Consider the following 14,511-nt stretch of genomic DNA (forward strand, 5'->3'; position numbering starts at 1 on the left):
GATAAATGCATTATTTATTATATTATCTTCAGCTGACATTACCTGATCTATTGAAATGAATTATTCAAATGTTTCTTAAAATTAGGGCTGGTACTACAAATGATATCCACTTGTTCGCCAAATTATATGTATTATCAGAAAGGAAATAAACTTACAGTCAGTTTTTAAAAAAAGCAATATTTAGTTTTATACAGTAAATAGTCCGATTCGTATTTGCATTCTAGTCATGGATACAATCCGTAATATCACTAAGCAGTAGCGTCGGTCACTCTTCTTTTTATCACGCCCCTGCAGGTCAAAGTTGACAAGTTAAGTTTCGTCTCAACGCAGCAAAATTATAAAATTCGTCAAGATGGGAATCTTCGACATTCAAATACTTTTTCAGACAATTTTATATTTTTGTGCATTCATTACTGGATTTGTGATTTCCATTCCAATTGGTGTTAATCGAGTTAGTAGTTAAACGTATTTCCTGTTCATGAAAACGACATCAAAATGATCAACATGAGTTTATTGGAAACTCCCCACCTAGCTCACCAAATATCACCAGTTTGCTATGTTATGTAAATGAGTGTACTGGTGCTAAATATTTTGCATGTCACACAGAAGGTGATCAGAAGGGCTCTAAATGTTGCCGTCGGGATTCAGACCCGATTCATCCGTCGTGTAATTAGTCGCACGTACTACTACTGTGCAGTTAATCCTACATGTAAGACCTTGTCGCTGATATTTATGTTTGGGCGTCAGCACTAAAACAAAACCAATATGTGATATTTCTTACATTGTAGGACTATACTACAGTATACTATTTACTATAATGACCTTCCACAAGTCAACATTGTTTATTCCAGAATAGGAAAAGTGGAGCCCAGTGACCCCTGCTTAGTCTCGAAATGGGGTCATAATATATAGATTTGGTCAACTCAGCATCATGAATGACATCAGCAACTGTTGTTTAATTTTCACATAGGTGTGTCAAACTTACAGTAAAATTGCCCACATAAATTTATGCATGAACGATTTGAACACCATTTGTATTGACGTAGAGAGCAGTACCACATATAAAATACATTCTGAAAAAGGTGGTCTTCATGCCTTTTAATCCAGAAGTTAATGGAAGAATCTATTTTCAATACAGAACTAAGCACCTGTGGAATCTGTCACATGCCATAGGTAAACAAACATCATCTGCATCATCTTGTTTTCTTTAAACTATTTATATTGTTTTAATTAATATCTGTGATATCATTTGCCAATTCAGTCGGCCATGTTTGTGTACGTGTGGCAGACAGCAGCTCCGATAACTGTTGAGTCCTGTATCCAGTATGGACTTTTTCATAATTGTTAGGCCAACATGGCATATTAAATATACACTACACCCAGGAATGAAATGATACACCGCTGTCGCTTATCAATATAGTTTATGATACACAGCCTACAAATTACAATATGATAAATTATCAATTCACGTATAAACTGGTTAATGTTTTCATTTTTAGATGGTTTATCAGTGGTAGAGAGATCCTGTTTTATACGCGTTGACCTATTGGTTGTATTTCCAGAATGCAGGTTACAGATAGACATATCATGGGCCATTTTCATCCTTGACAAGATAAGATACTTCCGAACAGGCTGCCGGTTAGCTGTAGGTGATTCTAATTTGACCTTTTAGGCCATTTCAGGCTGCTCTATTTGATCTGATGCAGGACTCCATCACCAACACTTTTGCTTTACATTGCAGACATTACACAGTTATCTGAAAATAAAATAAATAGTTCAGTTTCCTCTTGCTAGCAAAACGTTCTCTAGAACAAGTCAGAGTGGGGGAGAGGAAATGAATAAGAATTAAATCCATTCCATTGCAATGCCTGCAGATGCAAAACAACTACCACGGCCACAGGTTTTCATTTCTTTCCATGAAAAGGAAGTTATTGACAACACCTACCCCCTTCTACAGATTTGAGTGTGTGATATTTTATGTTGAATTTTATTTTAAATCCCATCAACTTGTTAAGTTGCTGATTATATATATATATATATATATATATATATATATATATATATATATATATATATATATACATTCCAAACTAGTTCCCAATGTACAGTTTCCTTACTTCACTTAATATTCACTTCTGCTTCTCCGTTGCATTGCATCCATTTGGATCAAGTTTGTTTGCCAGTAATTCTGGTATATTATGCAGCAAATAAGCAACAGTTACCTCTAATTGGTGGTTGCCCTGGACTTGAACCAACAATAATCACCAATCAAAATTGAATGTAACATATTTCACTGCATGACACACATGTGATGTAGACAATATATGCAGCAACAGAGAAAAGTGGTTTTTAAATTATCAATAAAGTACTTGAATCAATCATAAGTGGGAAACCAATCTAGTGTATCTTCTTTCTGTGGCTGAACATGCTGATGGGATAAAATAGCATGGAATTGAGGTGGGGGGCAGATTTTGTACAATGTGAATTAGTCACATTGTATTCATTTGTAGAAGGTGAGTGGGTGTTGTCAATAGGCTTTCTTTCTTATTGACAGGAAATAAGTGTATGTGACTGCTATATATGTCACTGATACAGAATAAAAAAGCAAATGACTAATAATATTTACAACTTTTTTACATTAACAAAAATACTGTGTAAAGTAAGTGTCATTTGTATAGATTCTTCACCCTTGTCATGGAAAAATCATAGACATTAATTAGTCACTTTATCCCTATTTTCTCCACATATCAAACAAGTGATGTTGCAGTGTATGTTGATACAACTGGTGTTGAAATCATTTTTGTGTGGCAAAAATAAGAAATTTTCAGAGACTCACATGAAAATTCACTGAGCTGTAATCAGGGATATCATTTTTAATGTGAGATGTTCAAACTATAGACAAAAACATGGCTCACGAATATCCTTTCCTGTTTCTTGTTTATTCCAAAAATTTAAAGACATATACACTTTCGAACGTTATGTTTATTCCTATTGACTGAGACAGTACTGTTTTATACAGCATTGTCGATTGTTGATTTGACCCATTTGTTTTAGTGGACAAGGAAACTCACAAAACCATGCTTTAGACTGACCCCACAATGACTTATTCAAAGTATATAATTCTAGAAAAGTGAATATTGATGCAGTGAATATATCCACAAGTCATTATCAGCACCCCCATCACGACCCTTCTGTACTGGAATTTTAATTCTTCATTTTTTAGTTACCATTCCCATTTAGAATTTATTTTGGACATTTGGGTCCATGTTTTTCCTCTCTGTACTCCTCTTTGTAAATAAATGCAGCATATTTTTCTGAAGATCTCATCTTTTTATCATCTTAACATTTTCTATCAATGATCATCAACCATGTGCTCTTGTTTGGTGCCGAAGCAAATCAGATTAGTTTCATATATGTCAGCCCATAAAATTGTTTGACTTATCCTTCTTGTGCAGTGAACACACTAGTCATTAAATATAGGATGGGGGCCCCGAGTGGTTGAGTGGTCTAAAGTGCTCACCGTTCCGGATCACTGCCTTCTCACCTGTGTCTGCGTGGGTTCGAGTCTCAGGCTTGGCTAATGTGGGTCGGTGGTTCTTCCCGTGGTTTTCCAGGGTTCTTCCACCAGTTATACTGGCCGCCATGTATAGCCTATCTTGTGCTGAAAAATGGCGTTAAACCCTACAATAACAACAACAACAACAACAAATTTAGGATGTGGTCAATTCAGTTTAAAATTTATTGTATTGCTTTGTCTTATTTTTCTATGTCCTTTTTCTTTCTTTGCCCTTTCAGCTGCATTAAAGGGAACTTTCTTTTACCAAACTGAAACGTAAGGATGATTGGTGCAAGAGCACAGCCTAAATGTGGTCTGCTCGAGCCACTACATTTATTCTCCCTTAATTTGACATTGGTCCTGAACTGACACATGTATTCACTTCTGAGATTGCTTGAAATGCATCCTCTGCAATGCCACCAGCTCCTGAGAGTTGAATGAACCCAGATGTAACAGCAAGGATACAAAGTCAAACTTTGTCCATCTGGAATTGAACTTGTTTGGTCTGCTTGCAGTAACAGCAAGGATACAAAGTCAAACTTTGTCCATCTGGAATTGAACCTGTTTGGTCTGCTTGCAGTAACAGCAAGGATACAAAGTCAAACTTTGTCCATCTGGAATTGGTCTGCTTGCAGTAACAGCAAGGATACAAAGTCAAACTTTGTCCATCTGGAATTGGTCTGCTTGCATTCACATACCATCTATATTCACTTGTAAGATCAGTCAAACTGCAAACTTCACAGACTCACATAATTCTGTCACATAATGCACCAGCAGATCTGGGTCTGTGAAGTTCTTGAGGAATAACCTGCAGAACAAATGGAGACCCTGATCAGCTAGTGCATAATGTTGTGGCGGGCCAGGATCATTTGAAGCTTGCAGTTTAACTTATAAGTAGATATATATGCATCATTGCTACCCAAGGTTCCGATAGTCTATCTACACCTTGGCATATCAAGCAGAGATTTTTATGCTTCGGGTCTGTGAATTTCACTGGATGCAGCAGCAAGCCACTGCATCCAATAAATAATTAAGTTGTTCAAATTTCAACACTGTTCCTACATGATCAATTAGGGGAGCACACAGCTTGAATAGACTGATAAAATTGCAATTTTCCAGTGCCGGTCCATGTTTGCACAAATACCATTTACTCAAATACACCTGTAATGGCTTCCCTCTGATACATAGTCATACTTTCAATGTCAAACTTACAAAGTATCCATTTTTAGGTCACTTACCACCACTGTTTTCAGGCGATGTGGAATGTACCATGCTAATGGTTAGTTGGCATTACATGCTAAGGGAGGCAACACTTTAAATCCAATAGATGTCACTAGGACAAAGCAGCAATATAGCTGTTGGATCTACCAAAGTGTAGACAGGGCCTCGGAACCTTGGCTAATGAAGATTATATATATGGTACTAAATGGTCCTGCCCAGCTAGACTAGTTAGTACGGGGCCAGTTTTTCAGTTTAGTATTCATTCAAAAGATATGAAATATGGAGGAAAATATCATATTATCAATGAAGAATTAAAATTAAAATCAATGATGTAGGCCGTATACATGTATATGCTTTGTAAGGGTCTCACAATTCTCATTTATTGCTTAATTGGTCAGATATAGTAAAAAAGTTTACATGGAAGTATAAAGTATCCCTACTTCTTTGTATTGTTTTCTTTTTTTGTCTAAAATCTTGCATTTTGAAACTGTAGATTTAAATTAAAAAAGTCACTAAAGAGTTTAGATGATGTTACATACCGTCATCTTTGTATCATCATCATCATCATCATCATCATCATCATCAATCCCATAACTAAAGAGGTCATTTGGGGCACCACAATTGACTTTACAACCAATTCTTCCAGTCTTTTCCTGTTCTCTACTCCCCTTTGGGAAACCCCATGCCAGTCCACACTTTACTGTTGTCTTCCCACCTTTTTTCTATCTGCCTCTTCCTGTGCACCCCCACACTGTGCTTTGCAGAATTAATTTTGCCAGTCCAGATTATCTTGAGACATCACCGCACTACTTCAGTTTGTGTTTTTTTTCTTCAAAGTGGTCAAGAGGTCTTCATAGGGTTCAATGACTCATTGAATCCTGCTGTGGACCTCTTTGTTGGTTACATGGTCAATGTATGAGATGCCCACTATCTTGTGGTAACATCTCATTTCCAAGGTTTGAATCCTACTTTGCAGAAGAGAGCAATGTTGATGTCTTTCCATATAGGTCTCAACCTTGTTATTGTTGCTGTTGTCTTGGCAGTCCTGCAAAGTAGTTCTGGTTTGGAGACCTCGTCTGTGATAATTGAAGCTTGAGACTGTTTCCAGGTTCTGTCCACTGACCTTTACTTCTCCACTTATGCCATTGGTGTTGTTTATCATCATTTTGGTTTTTTCAATACTAATCTCCATACTCTATGCTGTGAAGGTTGTGTTGAGGTGCTCAACCAAGTCAGCTAGTTCTTTCTTCATTTTCTGCTAAACCATAAACCATCAATATCATCTGTGAAGCATAGGTTGGTGTTTGTTCTTTCTTTGATGCTGACAGTGGTCTTCCAAAGCATCCTCCATGATCCTTTCGAGGAAAATGTTGAAGAGTGTAGGTGACAGTATACATCCCTGTCTGATTCCAACTGTTGTTCAGAACCATTATTGAGGACAGGACTGGTGGCTTTGTCATAGAGGTGCTCAAGAACCTGCACCAATTTTGAGCTGATGTTCTACTTCATAATAGTTGCCCAAAATGCCGCATGCCATTCCCTATCAGAGACCTTCTTGAAATCTATAAAGACATGGTATTTATTTTGCTGATGATGAAGGTATTTCTTGCAAAGGAGTCTTAGATTGATGATTTGTTCTGTGGTGCTCCTTCCTGCTTGGAAGCCTGCCTGCACTTAACAATAATTTTCTTTGCTTGAGGCTTTTGTCTGTTGAGAATTATCTTAAGCATGACTTTGCCTGGTTGTCTGATCATACTGATGGTTCTGTAGTTGGGGAGCATGATGATGAGGGATTGAGTCCATATGGTGGGCCATTCTCCTGTCTGCCATATCTTGTTGCATATTGTTGTTAAGACCATGACTATGTCTTGTCCACCTGCTTGAATGAGCTCTGGTGGAATGCTGTCAATGCCAGCCAACTTTCCTTTCTTTAATGACCTAACTGCAATTTCTTCTTCCTCATGAAATGGGGTTGTCATCAATTTCTTCTGCCTGAGATCAATTGAGTACTGCTGGTTTTCCTTGGGTCTTATTATTGTACAATTCTGAGCATTATTCTGTCAATTACTTAAGGATCTTTTGATCTTCTGTGGGGCATTTTCCTGATTTTATTTAGGTGGTGGTGGTTTTCTCTCGTTTATGGGTTGTGAGATCTTTCCCCAGTTGATGCCATCTTGCTATTGTTTCTGCTCAGACTGCCCTTAATTTCACAGATTAGTCTTTCTGTCCAGGACTACTTTGCCTTTTTCATGCTTTTCCTGATCATGTTGTTTATCTCTTTTTTCTAGCTGTTTCATGATCTCTTTTTCCCTTTTTCAGTTGCCTTCTTTTGTCACATAGTTCAAGGACATCTGTTGGGATCCAAGGTTTCTTTGTTCGATGATATTTGCCAATGATCTCGCTGGATGTGCTAGTCACACCTGTGTTGAATGTGGTTGTTAAGGAGTCTGGGTCAGTGTTTGGTTGTCCAGTGTTATCAGAGGTGCAAATGTACCACCTTTCATTGCTTGGAAGGTTTCTGCGACTTTTGGATCTTTCAATTTTGCAAGGTCAAATCTGATTCTTGGTTGGTTAGCTTTTTGATCACTTTTAGGTAGAGACAAAACATTGTCATTGATAAATCATGATCACTTCCAGTATCTGCTCGTGGGAAACTTCATGTTCCGGCATTATTCTGTCCTGTGCGGAATCGTCTTTTCACCAAGATGTAGTCAGTCTGGTTGTGACGTGGTCCATCTGGACTGTGCCAGGTCCATCTTCTAGATGCTTTGTGAGGGCTGAACATGTTAGCTAGTACTAGATTTTGTAGGTTCCAAACTCCAAGAACCTGAATCCAAGCAAATAACATTTTCAAAATTTGCAAGATTTACTTCTACATTCCAAAAATAGTGATAATTTTGACATGGTTTTTAACATTATGCAAGTTTACATTGTACCAAATGGGTCTCTTCCTGCCACATGATGTTGGGAGTACAGGTTTCATTTTTGTGAAAGCAACAGTTCTGTCTTGGTTGTTTTAGATTAATGTAGAGCTGCAGTGGCAAAATTATAGTTTTCTGGACTCGCAAGACAAGGGTCACAGGTTCAACTCCTACCTTGACTAGCCTGGATTGCTGTCACTGCCATGGTGTGTCACTAGGCCAACTAGCCTGGGTCTCTGTCACTGGGCAAGCTAGCCTGTGTCAGTGTCACTGTCGTTGTGTGTCACTGGGCAAGCTAACCTGGGTCACTGTCTTGGTGTGTCACTAGGCAAGGTACTTGACTCACTTTCTTGGCACTAAATTCTGTTTTCGTCTACTGTGCCATTAACACCAACAAACCAGCAATCAGTCTAAGATTTTATTTAAAGATTTTTGATTTGTTAAAGTCGTACAGAGGGAGGAGGATGCATCATGGGTTGGTTTTCAGGCAATGCCAAGTGTTCTCAGAAATCCTTGTTGGGGTTGTTGGTAGGGCATTTAATTTGTTTCCATTAAACACCCTTGTTGGGGTTGTGGGTAGGGCATTTAATTTGTTTCCGTTAGAAATCCTTGTTGGGGTTGTGGGTAGGGCATTTTATTTTTTTCCATTAGAAATCCTTGTTGGGGTTGTGGGTATGGCATTTTATTTGTTTCCATTAGAAATCCTTGTTGGGGTTGTGGGTAGGGCATTTTGTTTGTTTCCATTAGAAATCCTTGTTGGGGTTGTGGGTAGGGCATTTTATTTGTTTCCATTAGAAATCCTTGTTGGGGTTGTGGGTAGGGCATTTAATTTGTTTCCATTAGAAATCTTGTTGGGATTGTGGGTAGGGCATTTTATTTGTTTCCATTAGAAATCCTTGTTGGGGTTGTGGGTAGAGCATTTAATTTGTTTCCATTAGAAATCCTTGTTGGGGTTGTGGGTAGGGCATTTTATTTGTTTCCATTAGAAATCCTTGTTGGGGTTGTGGGTAGGGCATTAATTTGTTTCCATTAGAAATCTTGTTGGGATTGTGGATAGGGCATTTTATTTGTTTCCATTAGAAATCCTTGTTGGGGTTGTGGGTAGAGCATTTAATTTGTTTCCATTAGAAATCCTTGTTGGGGTTGTGGGTAATGCATTTAATTTGTTTCCATTAGACATCCTTGTTGGGGTTGTGGGTAGGGCATTTTATTTGTTTCCATTAGACATCCTTGTTGGGATTGTGGGTAGGTCATTTAATTTGTTTTCATTAGACATCCACATCATTGAAAATCGTGTTTGATAAAATACTAATTTATTAATGTTTTACATTGATCAGATAAACTTCCAAGGACAATGCATTCTGTACAGCGATATAGTGTGGACAAACAGTACCCATTTTACCCTACATGGCAGCAAGGACATCAACTGCAGCTTCCCCATCTATCTGAGTGTTTTTGTCTGTATATTTTATGGCCTTGCAATGGGTATATATAATGGATATGCCCTCTACAAGTCCACCAAGGATCCAACTATTGGGTGAGTGTTTTTGTTTGTATATTTTATGGCCTTGCAATGGGTATATATAATGGATATGCTCTCTACAAGTCCTCCAAAGATCCAACCATTGAGTGAATGTTTTTGTCCGTATATTTTATGGCCTTGTTATGGGTATCTATGATGGATATGCTCTCTAGAAGTCCACCAACGGTCCAACTATTGGGGGAGTGTTATATTTAAATTCCCTCCATCTGCAGGAATAAAGGGTAGGTACATGTAATACAGTTATGTTGTCATCAAGCTATAACAACACTGGACTGTATATGTAGCTGATTTGAATTCATTATAAATTTATTTTTTATACTGGTGTAAAGATCTATTCTTCCAACAAAATATATATATCATAAGCAAATAATCCAACATTTGAATCAAAATATTTATTTCGCAGACATTTAAAATTAAAAATTGGTATTGAGATATTCATTTGTTCACTTTCAGTATTTGGCAGCATTTAATGAAAGAAAGAGATGAGGTAAAATGTAAACTATACAAGGTTTAGTTAGATAAGGGAAATGTCAAAACTGACAGATCTTTTATGTATGAAATGTATCAAAATTTAATTAAATTGGCCACAAGCCTGTGCAATTTTGATCACTTTCCAGAGAATTATTTTGAGATAGTCCTCTAAACAGATAATCAAGAGTTTTAGCCGTTGAGTTTAATGATAAGCAAGAAAAACTAATGCCTATATTCATTTTATTTATTTTTTCTTAATCCCAAGAAAGTTTTACTTAAGATCTCTGTATTGTCATTTAATTAGATGTAGATGTAGCTGACAGTGTTTCCCGTGATGTAGGGGTGAGATGACCGTTACTACCAAAGTAGATCTACATGTAGAACAGAGGATGGGTTGACATCTTTTTCAGCATCAATGAATGTCTAAATTCCTTCCAGATTCATTCAATGAATTTTCAAATTGGAGAATTTGATTTTCATTTCAACACTAAGGGACCAGTATGAAATAGGCTCCCAGTATAGGGGAAAGTCACTGCTTCCTCATGGCAAAACAGTGATTAACTTACAGGGAGACTTGATGAATTTTGATCATGATACCATAACAATGTATATTAGTTTCTTATAATGATAAGTAATTACATAGCATTATTAGTGTGTATAGATGCTACTGCTATGGGTCGGAAATTATGTTCTGTATGTTTGTTGATCTGTATGTCTGTTTATCCGTATGTCTGTTTCTTAAATTAGATTGAGAATAGCTTCCTGTTTAGGACTAAAAATGCAGATTATTTCTGGATTCTAAATTACATCTGTCTACTTGAATTAAGTTTATTAAAAAAGGAAGTTCGACCGGTTCCCTTTCATTACAAACCAAGCTGCTCCTCAAGTAGCACTCATACTTCTCTTTGAATTCCACTGAAACCACTTGTTGATATCAACAATTTTCTTACAGAAACCAAGGCTCTTGTTTGTACCTTGTATTTCGAGGAATTTGCAAACAGTAATGGAAGACAAAGAAAATTAAAAATTTTAACCAGAAGAGCTATCAGTGTTTTTGTTGATTGCTTTGTGGGGGGGAATGCATCAATGATTTAAAACTCAAAATGAGGCTGACCTCTGGGTAAAATGGTTATGCAGGTGTTGTTTACAGTCTCATCTGGGAGCAGCTTGATTGCAAGCAACAACAATGAACTAGTCTCAGCAGGATGCGACATCTTTTTGTCTCCAATTTAACCTTGCTATAATGTACACAGCTTTTGCTTTATGTCACATGGGAGTTGCAGTCAGTTGTGCCAAAGTTATTTATATTGTTTTTATAATTTCTACATGTGTTTTTTATTTGAAGTGTCCTTTGAATTTGTAATGATGAGGTCATCAGTTTTTGAAGCATTTGGAACAGGATTTCTTCATTGTCCTAATAGCTTTAAATTTGGTATTACCTTCAGAGTCAAGGATTTGCCAAGAGTAGAATAGCCGATCATGCCTCAAAGTTAATAAATACTGATTAATGGTGGTCAGAAACTGTTTTAATGTACATATTTTATAATTGCTGTCATATTCAAACTACAAAAAACAAGCATGTATATATATATATATATATATATATATATATATATATATATATATATATATAGAGAGAGAGAGAGAGAGAGAGAGAGAGAGAGAGAGACAGAGGGAGAGAGACTTACAATTGTGATCAAAGAAAACTTACATCCTTCAGACAAATAGGTAAAAAAGTAAGGTTTTCTTAGTCATCTCTATATTGTTCCTTCCATTTTTGCAATGAGCAACTAATAATGATTTCAATCCAAAATAATGCCAATCTGCAAAAAACTGTGTATATAACGGGATATAAGCACATGCATAACAACATATGCTTACAATAAATGGGCAAGATATACAAATCCATGGCAAAAATCACTTTTAAAACTAAAACAAAGAAAGGCATGGAAACCAGCCTTTGAGTTTCATGTCCAGATGTAGGATACTATAAGCCTGATTTAAATATATCCACATTTCTGATGGCATGGAGACAAGAAAGGTGCATTATTGCTCCAACACAGCTACATTAAAATTCTAATTAGATTTTTAACATGAAGTTTGCCAACAGTGGTAAAATAAGTCTTAAATTTGTAAAGAAAAGTAAAATAAATAATATATTTGGTAAGAATATTTCTAAGTTACAGTGTGAGATGTGCATTTAACTGAAGAAAAAAAATTGACCATATTTCAGATCTCAGATGTGGGTGATGCCATTTGCTCTAATGAATACCCTGGTGACCCTGGTCATGTTTGTGTCATCGTGCATGATTAGTGTTGGCTTCTCCACGTTTTGTGATGGCTTGAAAACATACGGGAACAGGTAAACACATATTTGATCAGAATTCCAGAACCATGTAGAAGAGTTGAATACCTTGTCTGTTTTCTTTCCATATCTTCATCAGTGTTCCAGCTAGGATTTCAAATGACAGGGGTGCTAATCAGGGCACCTTTAGCATGGTTGGACAGTGTTTCAAGATCTGGGCACTTCATGTGTGAATGGATGTCATATTGTAACCAATACATAAAAGAAAAAAGTAACTTTGACTCAACATCATTTATTTTGTAAACTATACACTATTTCAACCAATATCTAACTAAAAGCTAGGATTCTTCTTCATTATAGGTTATAGGTTTTGGTTGCTGTCTCATCTGTCCTGGTTTTCCTGGGTAGGTTCATTTTGAGAGAATCTAAAACAATACAAATGGTCATTTTACTCTTCATTCTCCAATAATATTTATGTAAGTTTCAAATTGGTGCTGAAAATAATAATAATGATAAAACAACAACAATAATAAGAATAATAATAATAAATGACCTTATGGTCCACACAGTATATGATAACTGTAAAATTAATCATAAAAATTAAAACCATGAAACTTAAAGTATAATTTCTTTCTCTCTGTATAATGTAAATAATGTAATATTTATTTTTGTTAAAAATAGGTATGTTTTTGTTGACACATCATTCTTGTAAATGTCAGGTATGTACATTTTATTTTAAAGGCAGATCTTTGTACTGACGTTGAGAAAGAAAAATGTCCATCTATATATCGTGCGTTCTGAATAAATTAGAGTTAATTGTACATTGAATAGGCAAGTATAAATGAAAAAAGAATACACTAAATCAAGGGCTACTGCTTGTCAATAATTGTCATTATATACACATAAGTTAGAGTATATGGACAAAAATGGGTGCAGTTTTCTGTTTTCGTACAATTTAAAGCAACACATAACCGACAGAAACGGTTTTAGTTTACCAAGACAATGGCTCTTGATGATGGTGCATAGATAGGGGCATCAGATAGGAATAAAGTAAACATTTTGATCTCATGAATAAATTGAAAATAAAATGCACTTACTAAAAATATTCTGTCCATTTCATTTTTTGCTTAGATCCCATCTTTGTGAGTGAGTTACAAACTCTTTCTCTGTGGTAGGTATTCTATGTGGTAGTTGCACGCGCATCAATAATGAGTCTTAGCAATAAAAACCAAAGTGAACCAATTGCATGGCTGTAGCAAAACCGGCCAGAGTATGATGCCAGAACAGATTTAAACTTAGGAAATGAATGATCAGGGCAGAAAACCACAATAGTAGGAGGCAGAACAAGTGGTGCAAAAAGTGTGGTTCAAATCATAGCATTTGATCTACTTGCCTTGGTTACTATGTTGCATCCTTGGATTAGGCACTTCACTTCGATAGCTTCAGCACTAACTAGCCTACTTGTCTGGCTGTGTCATAAAACAACTAACTGTTTCCCACCTTGCACACGTTTGTAGGATGATAACCGCATATCCAGTTACTAGCAGATTACAATATTTTTGCCCATAGTGTTCTTATGTTCTTTGAATTCAAAGATAACCATGACATCGTTGACCAATTTTTTTCCCCATGGTAAGCTGTGGAGGGAGATGAGGGATCCTCAGTAAAAGTATTGTGAAAAGTTGGAGGTAATCTTAACGGTGGATAAAGCATTCGTACATTAAATACTGCTAAATTATTGTAACATTACAGGAAGGGATTATCGTTAGTCAAGCGATTTTTATAAGAAATTTTCTCTATTCCCACAGATCCTTAAGAAATGGAATATTAGAAATATTGCCCAAGATTTTGCTTTAGTTGTCTAAGGAAATCTTTTTGCAAAAGACCTATGCAAAATATCCATGTTCAAGGTTGTATTAAATGAATAAATGTAAATATTGATTTAAAAAATTTAGCATGCTAATAGTATCATGAAACATTGCTCTAAAGAAATCTGTAGAAGTATCAGTTGTTTTATGATTATATGCTAGATTAAAGATGAGACAATATATTGTATAAACAAACTCTTATTTGTGTTCAACCTTCTTTTTAGAGCTGGTCCTTGACAAAGTTTCTGTTGCAGGTATGCTAAATACAGTATTTCTCATATCATAAACTCAAAGGACAAGGCTAGTGCATTTGTTTCTCTATCAGTATGTAATTAATTCAAATGTTCATAACATTGTTTGGCTGCCAAAACTGAGCCATTGTAGCCTAGAAAGTTATAATTTTTGTAACATTTTTCTGACTGCTCCGGTGTCCTAGTGGTTAGATCATCTGCCTCAGATGCAGGAGATCGTGGGTTCAATCTCCAGCCAAGTCATACCAAAGACTTATAAAAATGGTACTAACAGCTGTCTCACTAGGCACTCAACATTAAGAGGTTAGTGGTCGGCCTGGTGTCAGGATAATGTGTCTGGGTGGGACATCATGCTACATGTCTGCGGCATGATGC

General features: G+C 36.3%; 1 protein-coding gene across 4 annotated transcripts in view; it reads left to right on the top strand.

Moving 5' to 3' along the window:
• The first annotated feature begins 281 nt into the window (after positions 1–281).
• Positions 282–14,511, top strand: part of LOC149808550 (transmembrane protein 179-like) — a 35,454-nt gene continuing 21,224 nt past the window's right edge. The window contains exons 1-3 of one of the 4 annotated variants that reach the window (XM_089978915.1): positions 282–308; positions 9,036–9,235; positions 11,946–12,074. In XM_089978915.1, the coding sequence (XP_089835041.1) occupies positions 9,180–9,235; positions 11,946–12,074 (185 nt within the window). In that variant the 5' untranslated portion in view covers positions 282–308; positions 9,036–9,179. Of the gene's footprint in view, positions 452–471; positions 971–1,018; positions 1,174–9,035; positions 9,236–11,945; positions 12,075–14,511 lie in introns of those variants that run through there. The other 3 variants (XM_089978895.1, XM_089978926.1, XM_089978905.1) reach the window with 3 other exon arrangements.

This window comes from Sinohyriopsis cumingii, chromosome 1 (assembly GCF_028554795.1).
Source record: "Sinohyriopsis cumingii isolate HCF-2022 chromosome 1, ASM2855479v2, whole genome shotgun sequence".
In the NCBI taxonomy this organism is placed as follows: domain Eukaryota; kingdom Metazoa; phylum Mollusca; class Bivalvia; order Unionida; family Unionidae; genus Sinohyriopsis; species Sinohyriopsis cumingii.